General features: G+C 40.5%; 1 protein-coding gene and 1 pseudogene across 22 annotated transcripts in view; both read left to right on the plus strand.

Moving 5' to 3' along the window:
• LOC146392371 (protocadherin alpha-C2-like) overlaps nucleotides 1–23334 on the plus strand; it is a 217762-nt gene that overhangs the window by 51680 nt on the left and 142748 nt on the right. The window contains exon 1 of one of the 22 annotated variants that reach the window (XM_084946454.1): nucleotides 145–3271. The exons of 16 other annotated variants lie outside the window; for them this stretch is intronic. In XM_084946454.1, the coding sequence (XP_084802580.1) occupies nucleotides 917–3271 (2355 nt within the window). In that variant the 5' untranslated portion in view covers nucleotides 145–916. 5 more of the 22 variants (XM_084946376.1, XM_084946402.1, XM_084946369.1 and 2 more) reach the window with 5 other exon arrangements.
• LOC146392372 (protocadherin alpha-3 pseudogene) lies at nucleotides 6407–9795 on the plus strand (annotated as a pseudogene).

Genomic DNA, 23334 nt, shown 5'->3' on the forward strand with positions numbered 1-23334 from the left:
ATCATCGTCCTCTAGTTTATATTTTTCGAATTGAAATTATTAAAATCACCTGTCTTCATACAGTTGTTAAAATCTTCTTTGCCACTATATATAGAACTTGTTTCAAATATACAACTTTTTCTCGTTATGTACTATCAATATTGGAACAATGGGTCATGATTATAGGTCCTTTATGTACATCAATTATATTGCTGCTATGTTGTAGCTAGCATTAGCATACATGAGGATCCTAGACTCGTTAGCTTCATAGCTTCAGCTTATCTGTCCGTTTTATTACCCTCTAAATATGCCAGTGTAAATACTCCTGGTATTTCAGTCGGATTTGTATTTGTTTCGTGTTTGTCTGGAAGTTTACCTTTTACATTGTCGCTTTCCGCGGTGCTGAAATTTTCTGTGGCAAGTTCGTGTCCCTCTGACTGGAATTGCATTACAACAACAGGCAGCGTAATCATGAACAGCAACAGCACATGCATGGAGTAATGTCAAAAGAAATTTGGATACAACGGTTTTGCTTATTTTTGTTTTAGAATGGTGAAAGTGGAGTAGGGTGAATGTTTTTCTTTTCTTTTTTTCTAAATTTGGTTACAACATTTATTATCTCGACAAGTTTGCTGTTTCTAAAGCATGCTTCTTTTTGAAGTCTGCAGTGTGATTGTTTGTCACTTGGTGTCAGTGTAAGGACAAATAATGCTTCCACAAGGTTACAATTATATACACAAGAGCCATCCCCTTCCTTTAAAACAGTCGAATGGAGGACGTTTCTGTGTGTGAAGGACTAGACACAATTTAATCGCTAAAAATTTTTATTCTGAAAAACTGTCAGATTGTAATAACGGGTGTGGCGGAACAATCCTATTTGAGTGTATGAGTGTAGCGATTTGAAAGTTGCTTCATTTCGCTGTTTCATCTTTACGCCATGGAACAAAGGCGATGCCTAACGTGGAGAACGAGGACAATATGGATTGTATACATTTTGGTTCTGGTCTGGAAGACCGCTTTGGGACAATTTAGATATTCAATTTCAGAGGAAGTTACAGAAGGAACTGCTGTTGGAAATATCGCAAAGGATTTAGGTCTCGATAAGGCTAAACTGAAACAGAGGGGGTACCGCATTGTCTCCGGCTCAGCAGAGCCTCCTTTCCGAGTAAACACAGATAATGGGATCTTGTATGTGAACCGAAAAATCGACAGAGAGAAAGTGTGTGACCGAAACAAGATGTGTGTTATCGACCTAAAAACAGTGTTAGAAAATCCACTCGAGGTGCACTACGTGGCAGTGGAGATTCTGGATGTAAACGACCACGCACCGATCTTTCCTGAAAAAGAAAATACGTTGGAAATTTCTGAATCTGCACTACCAGGAGCACGATTTCAGTTACAAGCAGCCCGTGATGCCGATAGTGGTTCGCTGTCTGTCCAGCAGTACAAGCTGAGTCACAATGAACATTTCCGTTTAGAAGTGAAAGACCGGGGCGAAGACCGTAAAACGCCGAGTTTAGTCCTTCAAAGATCACTTGATAGAGAATCTGTTAAAACTCATGTGTTGCTTCTGACAGCCTTTGATGGAGGTAAACCTCCCAGATCTGGTAACATGACAATAATTGTTAATGTTTCCGATGTTAATGACAACCCTCCTGTTTTCAGTAAGGAGGCATATAGTGCGCACCTCAAAGAAAATTCTCCTTTTGGTACGACTGTGATTCAAGTTAATGCAACAGACCTGGATGAAGGATTAAATGGTGAGGTTGTGTATTCATTTGGAAATGACGTGGAAGCACGGGTACGTGAACGTTTTGACTTAAATCCGGTTACTGGAGAAATTATAGTGGCGGGACTCATAGACTTTGAAGAGAGCGGCAGGTATGAAATCGACATTCAAGCATCCGACAAAGGAGCAGCTACAATGACAACAGACAAAATCGTCATTATTAATATAATTGACGTAAATGACAATGCACCAGAGATTGAAGTGACATCTTTTTCTCATGCACTCCCTGAAAATTCAAAACCAGGAACCACAGTGGCGTTAATTAGTGTCAAAGACTCCGATTCTGATTTGAATGGAAAAGTAGTATGTTATGTAAGCAAAGATGCACCCTTTTTGCTCGCACCTTCTTTACAAAGTAACATGTATTCTCTAGTAACGAAACAGGTTTTAGACAGAGAACAACAATCCCAGTATAATGTGCTGATAGTTGCTAAAGACGCAGGCGAACCTTCCTTATCATCGGAGAAAAGTATAAATATTGTTATTTCAGATGTGAATGACAACAGCCCTGAGTTCTTACAGAATCCATATACTTTCTACATAACTGAGAATAATAGCCCAGGGGCGTCGATCTTCTCAGTGGCATCCCGAGACAATGATGAGGGAAGTAATGCTCTTATTTCATATCTTATCTTAAGAGAAAGGGGGGGAGAAAATACGCTCACCTCTTTTCTAAACATTAATTCTGAAAATGGAGAAATTGTGGCACTGAAAAGTTTTGACTTTGAAATGCTGAAAACTTTCCAGTTCCAAGTTGTTGCCTCAGATTCTGGAACTCCCTCGCTAAGCAACAATGTCACAGTCAACGTCTTCATCCTGGATCAGAACGATAATGCACCAGTCATCCTGTTTCCACTCAGCTCCAACGGTTCTGCTCAAGGTGTGGAGGAGATTCCCCGAAACGTCAACGCAGGACACTTGGTGACTAAAGTCAGAGCCTATGACGCTGATATAGGATATAACGGCTGGTTGCTCTTTTCACTGCAGGAAGTGACTGACCACAGTCTCTTTTCTTTGGACCGCTATACAGGACAGATCAGAACACTTCGCTCGTTCACAGAGACAGACGAGGCTGAGCATAAACTGGTAATACTGGTCAAAGACAACGGCAACGTCTCTCTCTCAGCAACAGCTACTGTGATTGTCAAACTTGTGGAGCCCAAAGAGGCTTTTGCAGCTTCTGATGTTAAAAGTGCAGCAAAAGATGACGAGGACAGTAATGTCATATTTTACCTCATGATAACTTTGGGCACAGTTTCTGTACTTTTTCTCGTCAGCATCATCGTGCTGATTACAATGCAGTGCTCCAAATCCACAGACTATACTTCTAAATACCTGCCAGAGGCTAATTATGATGGGACACTGTGTCACAGCATCCAGTACAGATCAGGAGAGAAGCGGTACATGCTAGTTGGACCCAGAATGAGTATAGGATCTACTATAGTTCCGGGAAGCCATGGAAATACACTCGTGCTTCCTGATAGGAGACGGACACCTGAAGAGGTAGGGTTATTTTATATTAGCTAACAGTGGCTTAATGAGTTTTTTGACTGGTATATGGAAGAATTTGATTTCATTTAAAGCGTTTTTAGTTCAATTTTTATTATATTTAACAAGAGTAATACTTTTACCAGTACTCTGTGTTCACTCTCCATGATGCTGATTTGTTACTGGTGCCACAAATGCCGTTTTCCTCTTCCACTTGTGGGTTTTTGGTAAGGTTATTTGTGTGGTATTTTTTGCTGATGTTTTCTACTTAGTATATTTTAACTACACAGTTAGAGTAAAGTACAACACATATTGTGTATATTTCCAAATGTATTCGAGTGTCCAGAGTTGGGCTTTGTGCAAAATCCGGTCCTATCGGTCAATAAAGACCTGTTTACGTCAGCGTGAGAATATAACTCATCCGGGGGATTTTAATTTTTAATTTTTTTTTAAACTGTAGTCTGTGTAAATAACAAAACCTAACGCTTGATGTCAGTGTAGTTCAGTGTTTCTCTGTATTTGGCAGTACCTTACGTCACGAGTGGTATTTCAACCGAGCCGATATGCTATTTTTCTTTCAAATAGCAAATTTCAAGGTAAGATCGTGATTCACGGCAACCAGTGTGCTTTATTACGAGAGCATTCCCCCAAAACAGATCCTGGTTAACGTACAGGATCATCGGACACTGGCTGGCTTTGCAAGCAGGGATTTTATGGACTATTTTCAGTCATCTTTCAGTCATCTTTGTCATGGAACAAAGGGAAGGCAAAGGACGGAAGGACCGGCGTTCTTGGTTCGTCTTCATAATTGTTTTGGTTATTTTATGTAGCGGAGCTTTTGCACAGATCAGATATTCCATATCCGAGGAGGTTCAAGATGGAACCATCGTGGGAAATATAGCTAAGGATTTGGGGCTTGATAAGAGTGCACTCACAGGCAGAGGATACCGCATTGTAACAGGCTCAACGGAATCACTGTTCCAGGTGAATCAAAACGATGGCATCCTGTATGTGAAAAGAAGGATAGACAGGGAAGAGGTGTGCGAACGAAGCAGTGCATGCACCATCAACCTAAAAACCGTGCTAGAAAACCCACTAGAGATTCACTATGTGGCAGTGGAAATACTAGATATAAATGATCATTCTCCCGTTTTTCCAGAGAAAGAGAAAAGGCTTGAAATTTCCGAGTCGGCTCTACCAGGAGCGAGATTTCAGCTACAGGCCGCGCGTGACCCCGATGTGGGCCAATTCGCAATTCAGCAATATAAACTCAGTCATAATGAATATTTTAGAGTAGAAGTAAAGGACCGTGGCAAAGACCAGAAAATACCATTCTTAGTTCTGCAGAAGCAGTTAGACAGAGAAACAAACGAGAAGCACAAGTTACGTTTAACAGCTGTTGATGGAGGGAAACCGGCGAAATCAGGCGATATAGAAATCACTGTGGATGTACTTGATATTAATGACAATTCCCCAGTGTTCACCAAAGAGCTGTATTCTGCTACACTTAAAGAAAACATCCCCACTGGCACTGTCGTCATTCAAGTGAATGCAACAGATTTGGACCAGGGAGCAAACGGTGAAATAATATATTCATTTGGTAACGAAGTCGATCCAAAAATAATGGAGCTTTTTAGTATAGATGCAAACACTGGCGAAATGCATGTAACAGGTAAATTAGATTTCGAGAAAAGTACAAGTTATGAAATTGATATTCAGGCATCTGATAAGGCACATGTTCCATTAAAAACTGGCAAGAGTGTTCTGATAACCGTTGCTGACGTGAATGACAATGCACCTGAGATAGAAGTGACATCATTTTCTAGTTCTATCAAGGAAGATTCAAAGATAGGAACTACAGTGGCCCTCATTAGTGTCACTGATTTAGACTCTGGAATCAATGGTAAGGTCATTTGCGCAATCAAACAAGGAGTCCCGTTTACGTTATCTCCATCATTACAAGAAAATATGTACGCTATAGTTACCATCTCCCGGTTAGACAGAGAAATTACTTCTCAATATGATGTCACGATTATTGCAAAGGACTCAGGTGAACCTCCCCATTTAACTGAAAAGACTATAAGCGTGGTTATATCAGATGTAAACGACAACAGTCCAATGTTTTCAACAAGTCCTTACACGTTTTATATCACAGAGAATAACAGTCCAGGAGCCTCCGTATTTGCGGTGAAAGCCTCTGATCGTGATGAAAATGACTGTGCACGCGTTTCCTATCATATAATCAGAGACGGAAGTGAAGAAAATAAAATCAGTTCATTTCTAAATATAAACTCGGATAATGGGGAGATTTTAGCCCTGAAAAGTTTTGACTTTGAAACGCTGAAAACTTTCCAGTTCCAAGTTGTTGCCTCAGATTCGGGAACTCCGTCACTAAGCAACAATGTCACAGTCAACGTCTTCATCCTGGATCAGAACGACAACGCTCCAGTCATCCTGTATCCACTCACCTCCAACGGCTCTGCTCAAGGTGTGGAGGAGATTCCCCGAAACGTCAACGCAGGACACTTGGTGACTAAAGTTAGAGCCTATGACGCTGATATAGGATATAACGGCTGGTTGCTCTTTTCACTGCAGGAAGTGACTGACCACAGTCTCTTTGCTTTGGACCGCTATACAGGACAGATCAGAACACTTCGCTCATTCACAGAGACAGACGAGGCTGAGCATAAACTGCTCATACTGGTCAAAGACAACGGCAACGTTTCTCTCTCAGCAACAGCTACTGTGATTGTCAAACTTGGGGAGCCCAAAGAGGCTTTTGCAGCTTCTGATGTTAAAAGTGCAGCAAAAGATGATGAGGACAGTAATGTCATATTTTACCTCATGATAACTTTGGGCGCAGTTTCTGTACTTTTTCTCGTCAGCATCGTAGTGCTGATTGCGATGCAGTGCTCCAAATCCACAGACTATACGTCTAAATATTTGCCAGAGACTAATTATGATGGGACACTGTGTCACAGCATCCAGTACAGATCAGGAGAGAAGCGGTACATGCTAGTTGGACCCAGAATGAGTATAGGATCTACTATAGTACCTGGAAGTCATGCGAATACACTCGTGCTTCCTGACAGGAGGAGAACATCTGAGGTAAGGCATACCTTAAAATATGACGTTCTTCCCCTAAGTTGTACATTTATTTTTAATCACTAGTCATACAAAAATGCATCCTTTTCATCTCCCTCACCTCGATCAGAGCAGCTGTGATATTTTAAAGTGTCTCATTGGACATTATTATAATACCTTGTTATTCTGAAATTATTGAGCAACAAATCAAGGTTGATTTATTTCAGACAAGTGAGTGTTTTTAGCTACCAGTCAATTAATGAGATACAAAAATGTGCGGGACTCACTCAGTGAAAGCAATTTGCAAACTAAATAACTATCCTTGGTGCTGAAAAGTGCCTTGCTTCGTTTCAAGGTAATTCTGAAGTGACACGATTTGCTTAACTCGTGAGATAACAACAATACAAATTTAAAATACTCGCTGGTACTGCGTGAAAAAAAGAGATCATAGTTTTTTTTTAATTCGTGTTGGATTTGTAATCTTCTGATGGACACTAAGTCTCTTCTTCGCTTTTCATAAACCGATCGTACTGCTCTAATAATCCAATATGAAGCCAATTTTCTGTAATGAGAATAAAACTCGCATGGTGTCAGTGCGATATAGAAAACCTTCCACCCACAAGCTTGTCCTTACTGCTTTTTGGTTCCACCTCTTAGCTATTTCACATCGACAAGGGGAGTATCGTTTCGCGGATTGTTCTCTGGGTTTACACCAGTTTATGCATGTACAAATATCACAGGAGTGTTTGCAAGAACGAGGTTGTTCTTTTTTTGCATTTCCAACAGATTTATAGTCATTGTGATGGATTATTGAAAAATTTCGTTTTCACCATGGAACAAAGAAAACGCCAGTCGGAAATGAGGAGAGGATATCTGGTCGGATGCGTATTTGCTGTGCTTTTGTGGACTGTAGCATCAGCGCAGTTGCGATACTCGATCTCCGAGGAGGTTAACGAAGGAACTGTGGTTGGAAACATAGCAAGAGATCTGGGATTAGATAAAAACATGTTGAAAGACCGGAAGTATCGGATTGTTTCAAGTAATGCGGATCCCCTGTTCTATGTGAATCCAAACGATGGTGTTCTGTATGTGAGCAGAAAGATTGACAGAGAGGAAGTGTGTGCGCAGAGCAGTGCGTGTGTAATAAATGTTAAAACTGTGCTAGAAAACCCACTGGAGGTCCATTATGCTAGAGTAGAAGTGCTGGATATAAATGATCATTCACCCAGCTTCCAAGACAACCAGACAACCCTTGAGATTTCAGAGTCAGTATTACCGGGGACACGATTTCAGCTGAAGGCAGCACGTGACCAAGACAGTGGACAGTTTTCCGTGCAGCAGTATAAACTTAGCAACAACGATCACTTCCGATTGGAAATTAAGGATAAAGGAGATGATGGAAAAATACCTATTTTAGTTGTTCAAAAATCCTTAGACAGGGAAACTGCAGGGAGCCATGTATTATCACTGACGGCGCTGGATGGGGGTAAACCTCCGAAATCAAGCGAAATGAATATTCTGGTAAATGTTCTTGATGTTAATGATAACGCTCCTGCTTTCTCTAAAGATGATTATTCTGTTACGCTCAATGAAAATACACCACTTGGTACAATAGTCGTACAAGTAAATGCAATAGACTTAGATGATGGACCTAACGGAGATGTAGTTTATTCATTTGGTAAGAGTATAAATCAAAAAGATTTAAATCTCTTTGCTATCAGTCCATTAACAGGAGAGTTAAGCGTTAAAGGATTGATAAACTATGAGGAGAGGGAAAAATACGAAATAGAAATCCAGGCGTCAGATAAAGGTATGGCTCCTCTAACTACAGAAAAGAGCGTAAAAATAAAGATTGTTGACTTGAATGATAACGCACCTGAGATTGAGGTAACATCATTTTCAAGCTCAATACCAGAAGATTCCAGGCCTGGAACTACAGTAGCTCTTATTAGTGTAAACGACTTGGATTCTGGTCTTAATGGAAAAGTTATTTGTTTCGTAGGTGAGGATGTTCCGTTTGCTTTATCACCATCTTTACAGGATAAGATGTTTTCATTAGTGACCAAATCCCCTCTGGACAGAGAGAAACAGTCCCAATATGAGTTGACAATAACGGCAAAAGACGCAGGTCAGCCTCCGTTATCATCTGAAAAGACAATAAGCGTTACGGTGTCAGATGTGAATGACAACAGTCCAGAGTTTTCACTCAGCCCATATACTTTCTATGTTACTGAGGGGAATAATCCAGGAGCTTCGGTGTTTTCTATTAAAGCCTCTGATCGTGATGAGAATGACAATGCGCGCATTTCCTATCATATTATCAGAGACGGAAGTGAGGATAATAAAGTCACTTCGTTTCTAAACATAAACTCTGAAAATGGCGAAATTTTAGCGCTGAAAAGTTTTGACTTTGAAACACTGAAAACGTTTCAGTTCCAAGTTGTTGCCTCAGACTCTGGAACTCCGCCACTAAGCAACAACGTCACAATCAACGTCTTCGTCTTGGATCAGAACGACAACGCTCCAGTCATCCTGTATCCACTCAGCTCCAATGGTTCTGCTCAAGGTGTGGAGGAGATTCCCCGAAACGTCAACGCAGGACACTTGGTGACTAAAGTCAGAGCCTATGACGCTGATATAGGATATAACGGCTGGTTGCTCTTTTCACTGCAAGAAGTTACTGACCATAGTCTCTTTGCTTTGGACCGCTATACAGGACAGATCAGAACACTTCGCTCATTCACAGAGACAGACGAGGCTGAGCATAAACTGCTCATACTGGTCAAAGACAACGGCAACGTTTCTCTCTCAGCAACAGCTACTGTGATTGTCAAACTTGTGGAGCCCAAAGAGGCTTTTGCAGCTTCTGATGTTAAAAGTGCGACAAAAGATGATGAGGACAGTAATGTCATATTTTACCTCATGATAACTTTGGGCGCAGTTTCTGTACTTTTTCTCGTCAGCATCATCGTGCTGATTGCAATGCAGTGCTCCAAATCCACAGACTATACTTCTAAATATCTGCCAGAGACTAATTATGATGGGACACTGTGTCACAGCATCCAGTACAGATCAGGGGAGAAGCGGTACATGCTAGTTGGACCCAGAATGAGTATAGGATCTACTATAGTTCCGGGCAGTCATGCAAATACACTTGTGCTTCCTGATAGGAGACGCACATCTGAAGAGGTAAGGAATATTCAACATTTTCCAATTAAATAAATGCACAGTACATTCGCATTCATGCATTGATTATAGTTTGTGGAAATTTGTGTTTACAACTAATACTTATGGAAACAACTTGAGCGATACCCGAGAACATCTGCCAAGATTTTATTCGTAAGAATTATTCTTCTCTCTCTGTGTCAGTATAAAATTAAATGAGCTAGGCTTTTCTTTAAAATACGACAGATAAGTCATTTTAGACATAGAGTATGTTTAATATATTAAATGCCATTCTAAAGTCAAACAACTTTTAAAAAACATCCAGCTGCAAAGACAGATTATGGAGCTAAAACAGATTTAAAAAAAATCTGTCTTTTAATTAGGGTTTTTTTTTTACGTTTTTTTTCTTAATATGAACGATAACAACGCATAACTCAACTGGACCAAGGTGAAGTTTCTGACTATCGCTATCCATGGTGTTGAAAATCCTGTTTAAAGGATATGTAGTTGTAACTCATATAACGAACCAGGAATCTGAACTTGTTCTTGGCAACAATTGTAACGATACAGAGTAAACATTTAATATTCGTACATGATGAGAATACAACAAAAGAAGCATTGGGTTGGTATTACCCCAGGGTACTCATTTTACTTATTTTTAACTAATGCATTACTAGTGTGTTGTCTGCAGTTAGACTTTTGGTCATGTGGTGTCAGTATAATGGAAGCAAAGTCAGGATTAATCGTTTGTCGTTACTGTGTGTATGTTTTAGATGTTTGGACTCATAATTTAAGCACACAAGAAGGAATAGCCTCAGCCACAGTAGCGTGTGATTGAAGGTGAAGGCTTGTCTCTTTTCAACTATCGATCGCGTTTGGTCACAGATTTACAGGCAGATACAGAACAGTGTACCATTTAGCTGGTACGCTAATACTTCGTTTCACCGAAGAGAAACACTTGGTCGCATGGTGTCAGTACAATATCACAAGTCAGCAGTGTGTGACGTTGTCTCATTGTAATGTGGTTCCTCCTCCTGATAAGGCTCTCACTTCGACGTTACCGCATTCTCTTCTGTTCTCATTCTTCCCTGTAACTGCGATCATTTTATTCCTATTTTTTCCTATTTTTTTAAGAACAGGATTGTTTACAATAGGGAAAAACACTGTGTTCTATCACGACGTCGCGATGTTTTCTGTGATAGATCTTTGAACATTAAGGACAAGACCATGGAACAAAGAAAACGTGAACGAGAAATAGCGAGAGGATATCTGGTTGGATGTGTAGCTGTTGTGCTTTTGTGGACTGTAGCATCAGCGCAATTACGGTATTCGATCTCTGAAGAAGTTGAAGACGGAACTATGGTTGGAAACATAGCAAGAGATCTGGGATTAGATAAAAACACGTTGAAAGACCGGAAGTATCGGATTGTTTCAAGTAATGCGGATCCCCTTTTCTATGTGAATCCAAACGACGGTGTTCTGTATGTGAGCAGAAAGATTGACAGAGAGGAGGTGTGTGCGCAGAGCACTGCGTGTGTAATAAATGTGAAAACAGTGCTAGAAAACCCGCTGGAGGTCCATTATGTGGAAGTGGAGGTTGTAGATATAAATGACCATGAGCCCATTTTCCACGAAAAAGACAAGAAATTGGAGATTTCAGAGTCAGTGTTGCCCGGAGCACGAATCCAGCTGAAAGCTGCGCTTGATCGAGACATTGGTCAGTTTTCCGTGCAGCAGTATAAACTTAGCAACAACGACCATTTCCGTTTGGAAGTTAAGGATAAAGGAGACGATGGTAAAATACCTATTTTAGTTGTTCAAAAATCTTTAGACAGAGAAGTAGCAGGAAGCCATTCACTAATACTGAAGGCCCTTGATGGGGGCAAACCTCCGAAATCAGGTGACATGAATATCCTGGTAAATGTGTTGGATATTAATGATAACGCACCTGCTTTCCCGAAACATGATTATTCTTTTACACTCAGTGAAAATATTCCCCTCGGCACAATAGTCGTACAAGTAAATGCAACGGATTTGGATGATGGGCCTAACGGAGAGATAGTTTACTCATTTAGCAACAGTATGAATCAAAATATATTAAATCTATTTGACATTAATTCAATGACAGGGGAAATAACTGTTAAAAATTTAATAGATTACGAAGAAAGGGACAAATATGAAATAGAAATCCAGGCATCGGATAAAGGCCTGGCTCCTCTTGCCACAGAAAAAAGCGTCATAATCAAGATAGTTGATGTGAATGATAACGCACCTGAGATTGAGGTTACTTCGTTTTCAAATTCCATCCCTGAAGATTCCAGGCCTGGAACTACAGTAGCTCTTATTAGTGTAAATGATTTGGATTCTGGTCTTAATGGAAAAGTGATCTGCAGTGTAAATGAAGATGTACCGTTCATTCTATCAACATCCTTAAAAGACAAGATGTTTTCATTAGTGACCAAATCCCCTCTGGACAGAGAGAAACAGTCACAATATGAGTTGACAATAACGGCAAAAGACGCAGGTCAGCCACAGTTATCATCTGAAAAGACAATACGCGTTACGGTGTCAGATGTGAATGACAACCGTCCAGAGTTTTCACTCAGCCCATATACTTTCTATGTTACTGAGGGGAATAATCCAGGAGCTTCGGTGTTTTCTATTAAAGCCTCTGATCGTGATGAGAATGACAATGCGCGCATTTCCTATCATATTATCAGAGACGGAAGTGAGGATAATAAAGTCACTTCATTTCTAAACATAAACACTGAAAATGGCGACGTTTTAGCGCTGAAAAGTTTTGATTTTGAAACAATGAAAACTTTCCAGTTCCAAGTTGTTGCCTCAGATTCTGGAACTCCGTCACTAAGCAACAATGTCACAGTCAACGTCTTCATCCTGGATCAGAACGATAATGCTCCAGTCATCCTGTATCCACTCAGCTCCAACGGTTCTGCTCAAGGTGTGGAGGAGATTCCCCGAAATGTCAACGCAGGACACTTGGTGACTAAAGTCAGAGCCTATGACGCTGATATAGGATATAACGGCTGGCTGCTCTTTTCACTGCAGGAAGTTACTGACCACAGTCTCTTTGCTTTGGACCGCTATACAGGACAGATCAGAACACTTCGCTCATTCACAGAGACAGACGAGGCTGAGCATAAACTGCTCATACTGGTCAAAGACAACGGCAACGTTTCTCTCTCAGCAACAGCTACTGTGATTGTCAAACTTGTGGAGCCTAAAGAGGCTTTTGCAGCTTCTGATGTTAAAAGTGCAGCTAAAGATGACGAGGACAGTAACGTCATATTTTACCTGATGATAACTTTGGGCGCAGTTTCTGTACTTTTTCTCGTCAGCATCATCGTGCTGATTGCAATGCAGTGCTCCAAATCAACAGACTATACTTCTAAATATCTGCCAGAGACTAATTATGATGGGACACTGTGTCACAGCATCCAGTACAGATCAGGAGAGAAGCGGTACATGCTAGTTGGACCCAGAATGAGTATAGGATCTACTATAGTTCCGGGCAGTCATGCAAATACTCTAGTGCTTCCTGACAGGAGGAGGACCTCTGAAGAGGTAAGAGATATTAAAAGTTTTTATTTTATTTTACGAAATAAGCATATTTCTATTCATGAATTTGTGATGGCTTAAGAAAGCTTACGTAGTCATAACCAGACCTCTTACAAAAATCCTAATGTGTTTCTGGCAACATATGCAGTATTTTTTGTCCTAAAACATTTTTCCACGTTTGTCATATTTTGATGCTTCTTAACCTGACACTTAGCAGTTTATAACATACTTATGTTTATCTAATATATGTAAATATCAATCCTTACGTAACCATCTTAATGGGCCGTAGTTTTCCTTGTGGTTTGTAATTGCTGTCCATGGTGCTGAAAAGGATTCCCATGCTTTCTCTGTTCCTCGAATATTACAAGCACAAAAAGACAAACGTACAGTTTGTAGATAATTTAACGTATTGTTTTGGCTTTAGAAAATAACGTTAGATCATTTTCTGAAAGGCCGTGTTTTTGTTTTGTTTTTTATTAGGGGAAGCATTGAGATCTCTTATTGACTCTGGACACCACGTCTTTATCTTGTCTTGTGGCTTGACAGTATGAGTTGTAGCCAAGTATAAAACAATTTTGCATTAAGCAGATGTGATAAAAACTGGACGAATTCTCTGCTGTGAGACACCTGCTCGCATGGTGTCAGTGCGATAACAAAAATCAGCAGCTCAAGATATTGTCGTCATACCTTTGTAATCCGTCCTCCTCACACCAGTCTCAGTACAACATTAGCGCAGTTTTTCTGTTCTTATTCTAGTCTGCGTTTGCCTCATTTTACCTGTTTAAAAAGGGAATATTTGTAATCAGGTAACCCCTGGAGTCTTTTTTAAACGTCAAAAAACTATTAGTGATGGATTACTGGTGATTTTGGATAAAACCATGGAACAAAGAAAACGCCAGTCGGAAATGAGGAGAGGATGTCTGGTAGGATGTGTAGCTGCTGTGCTTTTGTGGACTGTAGCCTCAGCGCAATTACGATATTCGATCTCTGAAGAAGTTAAAGAAGGAACTATAGTTGGAAACATAGCAAGAGATCTGGGATTAGATAAAAACACGTTGAAAGACCGGAAGTATCGGATTGTTTCAAGTAACGATGATCCCCTTTTCTACGTGAATCCAAACGATGGCGTTCTGTATGTGAGTCGGAAGATTGACAGAGAGGAGGTGTGCGTGCAGAGCAGTGCGTGTGTGATAAATGTGAAAACAGTGCTAGAAACCCCACTGGAGGTCCACTATGTTGAAGTGGAAGTTTTGGATGTAAATGACCATTCACCTACTTTTTCGGAAAATAGTGCTACACTGGAGATTTCAGAGTCAGTGTTCCCCGGGACACGATTTCAGCTGAAAGCCGCCCGGGATCGAGACAGTGGTCAGTTTTCAGTGCAGCGATATATAATTAGCAACAACGAACATTTCCGTTTGGAGGTTAAGGATAAACGAGATGACATAAAAATACCAATTTTAGTTGTTCAAAAATCTTTAGACAGGGAAAATGCAAGAAGCCATTCACTAATAGTGACAGCACTTGATGGGGGTAAACCTCCGAAATCTGGTAACATGAATATTCTCGTAAATGTTTTGGATGTTAATGATAACGCGCCTATTTTTTCTAAAGACGTTTATTCAGTGACACTAAATGAAAATGTTCAGGTAGGAACACCAATTATTCAGGTAAATGCAACAGACTTGGATGATGGCCCTAACGGAGATGTGGTTTACTCATTTAGCAACAGTATGCATCAAAACATATTAAGCATTATTGATATTAATTCACTAACAGGACAATTAACTGTTAAAGGTTTAATAGATTATGAGGAGCAGGACGGATATGAAATAGAAATCCAGGCATCAGATAGAGGCCTGGCTCCTCTAACTACAGAAAAAAGTGTAAATATTAAGATAATTGATGTGAATGATAACGCACCTGAGATTGAGGTAACATCATTTTCAAGCTCAATACCAGAAGATTCCAGGCCTGGAACTACAGTAGCTCTTATTAGTGTAAATGATTTGGATTCTGGTCTTAATGGAAAAGTGATCTGCAGTGTAAATGAAGATGTACCGTTCATTCTATCAACATCATTAAAAGACAAAATGTTTTCATTAGTGACCAAATCCCCTCTGGACAGAGAGAAACAGTCACAATATGAGTTGACAATAACGGCAAAAGACGCAGGTCAGCCTCCGTTATCATCTGAAAAGACAATAAGTGTTACGGTGTCAGATGTAAATGACAACAGTCCAGAGTTTTCACTCAGCCCATATACTTTCTATGTTACTGAGGGGAATAATCCAGGATCGTCAGTGTTTTCTGTTAAAGCCTCTGATCGTGATGAGAATGACAATGCGCGCATTTCCTATCATATTATCAGAGACGGAAGTGAAGATAACAAAGTCACTTCATTTCTAAACATAAACACTGAAAATGGCGACGTTTTAGCGCTGAAAAGTTTTGACTTTGAAACACTGAAAACGTTTCAGTTCCAAGTTGTTGCCTCAGACTCTGGAACTCCGCCACTAAGCAACAACGTCACAATCAACGTCTTCGTCTTGGATCAGAACGACAACGCTCCAGTCATCCTGTATCCACTCAGCTCCAACGGTTCTGCTCAAGGTGTGGAGGAGATTCCCCGAAACGTCAACGCAGGACACTTGGTGACTAAAGTCAGAGCCTATGACGCTGATATAGGATATAACGGCTGGTTGCTCTTTTCACTGCAAGAAGTTACTGACCACAGTCTCTTTGCTTTGGACCGCTATACAGGACAGATCAGAACACTTCGCTCATTCACAGAGACAGACGAGGCTGAGCATAAACTGGTAATACTGGTCAAAGACAACGGCAACGTTTCTCTCTCAGCAACAGCTACTGTGATTGTCAAACTTGTGGAGCCCAAAGAGGCTTTTGCAGCTTCTGATGTTAAAAGTGCAGCAAACGATGATGAGGACAGTAATGTCATATTTTACCTCGTGATAACTTTGGGCGCAGTTTCTGTACTTTTTCTCGTCAGCATCATCGTGCTGATTGCAATGCAGTGCTCCAAATCCACAGACTATACTTCTAAATATCTGCCAGAGACTAATTATGATGGGACACTGTGTCACAGCATCCAGTACAGATCAGGGGAGAAGCGGTACATGCTAGTTGGACCCAGAATGAGTATAGGATCTACCATAGTACCTGGCAGCCATGCAAATACACTTGTGCTTCCCGACAGGAGGAGAGCATCCGAGGAGGTAAGACATTTGCGTCACATTTCCTGGTCTCAATCCTTACTTACATTTGTTTTATTAGTAGCGCGTCTGGAATGAAATTAATGGCATGCTTCGTAACGAAATAACCATTTATGACGACGACAAGGTCGTGAATATTTACTATTCTTAAAGTAATCAAAAAACAACTCGTGCAATTTCTCTTTGAACAGTGATGAACGTGGGATTTTTTTTTCACAATCTCCACTGTTTCTCTTCTTTCAACAGTTTCCTTCTCTTCTATTCCCAACCTCCTTTTGCTTAAAATACTGGCATAAATGAAATAAGGAGCCTGAGCAATCCAAAAGCCTCAGCATGTGTCAGGCAGCACTATAGTGCACAGCATTAGCAGTTCTTTATTGGACTCGCTTGATTGAGTTTCTATTGAACTGAAATATTTTTTTATACTTACTGATGTTAACGCAGCGTGTTGACTCATATCACTTAATTTTGTCGTGTAATAACTGTTTCTTGTGTAATGTTATGCAGACCCTTCTGATGTTTTTGAGATTTGTCACTTTTTTTTGTCAAACATGAAAAAATCTGTTATAGTATTTTTCCCTGCAGTGAGAACGCAGATCGAGTGGTGTCAGTGTAATCCAAACAGGAAGCCTTGCACGAGTTTCCCACCAGGGTTGTTTGGTTCCATCTCTTTTTTCGCGGCCGTTGTTGAGCTTACTGCCGTGTTTCTTTGGCATTATATCCGTCATTGTAGACAGAAGATGAGTATTTTCATATAAGGAACGTTTGGATTTTGTCGTTATGTTGCAGCAATCGATTATCTGAAGGTATACTTGTGATCTAGGGTGTAACCATGGAACAAAGAAGACACGAGAGGCGAAGTGGGAGAGGATCTTTCCTTGGCTGCATGGCTGCTGTGCTTTTGTGTACTGTGGCTTCGGCGCAGATGCGATATTCAGTCTCGGAGGAAGTTAACGAAGGGACTGTGGTAGGAAACATCGCAAAAGATCTGGGAATAGATAAAAGCACGTTAAAAGAGAGAAAGTATCGGATTGTTAATAGTGATGTAGATCCCCTTTTCCATGTAAATCCAAATGACGGTGTTCTGTATGTGAGCCGGAAGATTGACAGAGAAGAGGTGTGCGCGGAGAGCACTTCGTGTTTAATAAATCTGAAAACTGTACTAGAAAACCCGCTGGAGATACATTACGTTGCAGTGGAGGTGTTGGATGTAAATGACCACTCTCCTCGTTTTCCACAGGAAGAGAAAAGGCTGGAAATTTCAGAGTCTGCGTTACCCGGTGTACGTATACCGTTACAGCCCGCACGAGATCCAGACGGCGGTCCTTTTACCATTCAGCAGTATAAACTTAGCTCAAACGACCACTTTCGGTTAGAAGTAAAGGATAAGGGAGAAGATGGGAAAATACCAATATTAATTGTGCAGAAATCTTTGGATAGGGAAGCAGCGGGAACCCATTCATTAGCACTGACGGCCCTGGATGGGGGCAAACCTGCTAAATCTGGAGAGATGAAAATTCTAATATATGTTTTGGACATTAATGATAACGCACCTGTTTTCTCCCAAGATGTTTATTCTGTTACGCTTAATGAAAATGCTCCTGTAGGTACAGTAGTCGTCCAAGTGAATGCAACGGATTTAGATGACAGCCAAAACGGAGATGTCGTTTATTCATTTAGCAGTGTTGTTCATTCTAGGTTATTGAAGCTTTTTGACATAAACCCTGTGACAGGTGAGATAACTGTAAAAGGGCAGATAGACTATGAGGAGAAGGACAAATATGAAATTGAAATTCAAGCATCAGATAAAGGTCTGGCTCCTCTATCAACACAAAAGAGTGTAAATATTAAGATAGTTGATGTGAATGACAATGCGCCTGAGATTGAAGTTACTTCATTTTCCAGCTCCATCCCAGAAGATTCCAGGCCTGGAACTACAGTAGCTCTTATAAGTGTAAATGATTTGGATTCTGGTCTTAATGGAAAAGTCATTAGTTCCTTAGGTGACGATGTTCCGTTTGCATTGTCACCATCTTTACAGGACAAAATGTTTTCATTAGTGACCAAATCCCCTCTGGACAGAGAGAAACAGTCGCAATACGAGTTGACAATAACAGCAAAAGACGCAGGTCAGCCTCCGTTATCATCTGAAAAGACTATAAGCGTTACGGTGTCCGATGTGAATGACAACCGTCCAGAGTTTTCACTCAGCCCATATACTTTCTATGTTACTGAGGGAAACAGTCCAGGAGCTTCAGTGTTTTCTGTTAAAGCCTCTGATCGTGATGAGAATGACAATGCGCGCATTTCCTATCATATTATTAGAGACGGAAGTGAAGATAATAAAGTCACTTCATTTCTAAACATAAACTCTGAAAATGGCGAAATTTTAGCGCTGAAAAGTTTTGACTTTGAAACGCTGAAAACTTTCCAGTTCCAAGTTGTTGCCTCAGATTCGGGAACTCCGTCACTAAGCAACAATGTCACAGTCAACGTCTTCATTCTGGATCAGAACGACAACGCTCCAGTCATCCTGTATCCACTCAGCTCCAACGGCTCTGCTCAAGGTGTGGAGGAGATTCCCCGAAACGTCAACGCAGGACACTTGGTGACTAAAGTCAGAGCCTATGACGCTGATATAGGATATAACGGCTGGTTGCTCTTTTCACTGCAGGAAGTGACTGACCACAGTCTCTTTGCTTTGGACCGCTATACAGGACAGATCAGAACACTTCGCTCATTCACAGAGACAGACGAGGCTGAGCATAAACTGCTCATTCTGGTCAAAGACAACGGCAACGTTTCTCTCTCAGCAACAGCTACTGTGATAGTCAAACTTGTGGAGCCCAAAGAGGCTTTTGCAGCTTCTGATGTTAAAAGTGCAGCAAAAGATGATGAGGACAGTAATGTCATATTTTACCTTATGATAACTTTGGGCGCGGTTTCTGTGCTTTTTCTCATAAGTATCATCGTGCTGATTGCAATGCAGTGCTCCAAATCCACAGACTATACTTCTAAATATCTGCCAGAGACTAATTATGATGGGACACTTTGTCACAGCATCCAGTACAGATCAGGGGAGAAGCGGTACATGCTAGTTGGACCCAGAATGAGTATAGGATCTACCATAGTACCTGGGAGCCATGCAAATACTCTAGTGCTTCCTGATAGGAGAAAGACATCTGAGGTAAGGCATATTTAAAGAACCTTTTTCCCAAAAGCTACTCTAAATGCATCAATATGCACCAGGCACAAACTGATTTGTTTAGTGTGAACCTTTATTTTATGACAAATGTATGTCAGAAAAAAGACATTATTATTTCAACACAGACTAAGAAAAAAAGAAAAGAAAGAAAGAAAAAAGAAAGAAAGAAAGAAAGAAAGAAAGAAAGAAAGAAAGAAAGAAAGAAAGAAAGAAAGAAAGAAAGAAAGAAAGAAAGAAAGAAAGAAAAAGAAAAAAACTTTTTTAAATTTACCTGAATCTATAGGTTTCACTGAGTCTGACTGAGTTGGATAACTTTTTAGTTAAAATGATGACGAGATTGTGATCATGGTAAAACTAAGAATTCTTTTGATGATTTGGCATGACATGGATTTGCTGCTTTTAAGTAGAACTTTGAAAAGTATGCACAATAGTGTTTATTTCTTTGACAAAGCACACTCTATGGTATATACTTTTCTATGGCCTTAGCATACTTTTAGAAAAAGGGGTACTCATTTGTTTAACTTGGCAAACTGTGTTTGTTGGTCATTACATTTTCCTTTAAGATCAGGAGGTTAGTAGATCTCAGTTGCTTGAACTGGACAAGAACAAATAGACGAAACGTCATAGTCTGTCTTTTCATGCTGTCTTGCCACCTTCATGTCCTTTTTCTTGAACATTATCTTTCATAACCCAAGATGACCATATTTTCTCTGGTAGTAGCAGATAAGATCAGTCTGCAAACAAAACTGACTGAATGTACTGTAGCAATAGACTACAAAAAGTTCAAATTCCTCTGGTGACTTGTGTAGGAAATGTAATATTGTCACAAAATGTAGCTAGAAATTCTTGAAGTCTATGGCAAGTGCTGTCCATGGTCCTGACCATGTTTATACTCACTTCACAGTAAACAGTCCCGACAGAGCTCTATTAGCTGTAACTGATATGACATATAAATCAAATTTAATGACATGAAGTAATTTAATTTACTGGTCATTTAGAGGGAATCTTCTCCACACTTTCAGATACTTTTTTTCTTTAAACGTTTTTTCAAGAGTGCACTACCTTATAATTTATTTACAAATACCCCTCAATTTATGTCGAAAACTTCAAAATAAGAATAACACATGAGTTTGAACTTTCGATTTAAGTTTCACATAGTTCTGATTTTCTGTAGTGATTGTTTTGCTCACAAGGTGTCAGTATAGTGAAAAGAGGCAGCATTAAATGTGTTTTCTATCGTTGCATTTTGGTTGAGCCTCTTGATAGCGTCCCGGTTTGGATATTACAGCAGTCGTTTCTGAGCTTGGGAATACGCTGTTCGTGCTTATGCTCGTTTTAGGAAAAGGGTGATTATTCTTTACTCATGGACGATTTGTACTGGATCGCTGCAGTGCTGGATTGCTCTTATAAGTGACACTGATGCTTTCGGGTGTAACCATGGAACAAAGAGGACATGAGAAAGGAATGGGGAGACGACGCGATGTCATCTGCATTGTTGTCCTGTTTTTGTGGAGCTTGGCGTCGGCACAATTAAGGTATTCAATCTCAGAGGAAACTGACGAGGGAACGGTTGTTGGAAACATCGCAAAAGATCTAGGATTAGATAAAAGCACACTGAAAACAAGGAAGTATCGGATTGTTTCTAGCGGTGCTGAACCCCTTTTCCACGTAAATCAGAACGATGGTATCCTGTATGTAAGCCGAAAGATCGACAGAGAAGAGGTGTGCGCGAAGAGCAGTACGTGTGTGATAAATGTTAAAACTGTGCTAGAAAACCCACTGGAGGTCCATTACGTAGCAGTAGATGTGCTCGATATAAATGACCATGCTCCAGTTTTTCCAGAGGAAAATAAAATACTGGAGATTTCAGAATCCGTTCTACCTGGAGCACGATTTCAGTTAAAACCTTCACGGGATCTAGACAGTGGTCAGTTTTCTGTGCAGCAGTATAAACTTAACCACAACGACCACTTCCGTTTAGAAGTGAGGGATAAAGGAGATGATGGTAAAATACCTATACTGGTTTTACAAAAAGCACTAGATAGGGAAGCAGCGCACAGTCACTCATTGGTGCTAACCGCACTAGATGGGGGGAAGCCACCAAAATCTGGAGACATGAACATTTTGGTAAATGTTTTGGATGTAAATGATAACACGCCCATTTTCTCAAAAGATCTTTATTCGGTTAAGCTCAATGAAAATGCTCCTGTAGGTACAGAAGTCATACAAGTGAATGCAACTGATCCAGATCACAGTCAGAACGGAGAGGTAGTTTACTCATTTGGCAACAGTGTGAGTAATAATGTGTTTAACCTTTTTGATATTGACCAGTCAACAGGAAAGATAACTGTAAAAGGTCTGCTAGATTATGAGCAAAAGGATAAATATGAGATTGAAATTCAGGCGTCAGATAGAGGTTTTGCGCCGTTAACTACGGAAAAGAGTGTAATTATTAAGATTGTTGATGTAAATGATAACGCACCGGAGATTGAGGTTACTTCATTTTCCAGCTCTATCCCAGAAGATTCCAGACCTGGAACTACAGTAGCTCTTATCAGTGTAAATGATTTGGACTCTGGAGTCAATGGAAAAGTCATTTGTTCCTTAGGTGACGATGTTCCGTTTGCATTGTCACCATCTTTACAAGACAAAATGTTTTCATTAGTGACCAAATCCCCTCTGGACAGAGAGAAACAGTCACAATACGAGTTGACAATAACAGCAAAAGACGCAGGTCAGCCTCAGTTATCATCTGAAAAGACAATAAGCGTTACGGTGTCCGATGTGAATGACAACCGTCCAGAGTTTTCACTCAGCCCATATACTTTCTATGTTACTGAGGGGAACAGTCCAGGAGCTTCGGTGTTTTCTGTTAATGCCTCTGATCGTGATGAGAATGACAATGCGCGCATTTCCTACCATATTATCAGAGATGGAAGTGAAGATAATAAATTCACTTCATTTCTAAACATAAACTCTGAAAATGGGGAAATTTTAGCACTGAAAAGTTTTGACTTTGAAACGCTGAAAACTTTCCAGTTCCAAGTTGTTGCCTCAGATTCTGGAACTCCCTCACTAAGCAACAATGTCACAGTCAACGTCTTCATCCTGGATCAGAATGACAACGCTCCAGTCATCCTGTATCCACTCAGCTCCAACGGCTCGACTAAAGGCGTAGAGGAGATTCCCCGAAACGTCAACGCAGGACACTTGGTGACTAAAGTCAGAGCCTATGACGCTGATATAGGATATAACGGTTGGCTGCTCTTTTCACTGCAGGAAGTGACTGACCACAGTCTCTTTGGTTTGGACCGCTACACAGGACAGATCAGAACACTTCGCTCATTCACAGAGACAGACGAGGCTGAGCATAAACTGGTAATACTGGTCAAAGACAACGGCAACGTGTCTCTCTCAGCAACAGCTACTGTGATTGTTAAACTTGTGGAGCCCAAAGAGGCTTTTGCAGCTTCTGATGTTAAAAGTACAGCAAAAGATGATGAGGACAGTAATGTGATATTTTACCTCATGGTAACTTTGGGCGCAGTTTCTGTACTTTTTCTCGTCAGCATCATCGTGCTGATTACAATGCAGTGCTCCAAATCCACAGACTATACTTCTAAATATCTGCCAGAGACTAATTATGATGGGACACTGTGTCACAGCATCCAGTACAGATCAGGAGAGAAGCGGTACATGCTCGTTGGACCCAGAATGAGTATAGGATCTACTATAGTACCTGGGAGTCATGCAAATACTCTAGTGCTACCTGATCGGAGACGAGCATCTGAAGAGGTAAGACATTTATGTTG

Source organism: Perissodus microlepis, chromosome 2, assembly GCF_051167445.1.
Source record: "Perissodus microlepis isolate ML-2025 ecotype Zambia chromosome 2, ASM5116744v1, whole genome shotgun sequence".
Taxonomy (NCBI): Eukaryota; Metazoa; Chordata; class Actinopteri; order Cichliformes; family Cichlidae; genus Perissodus; species Perissodus microlepis.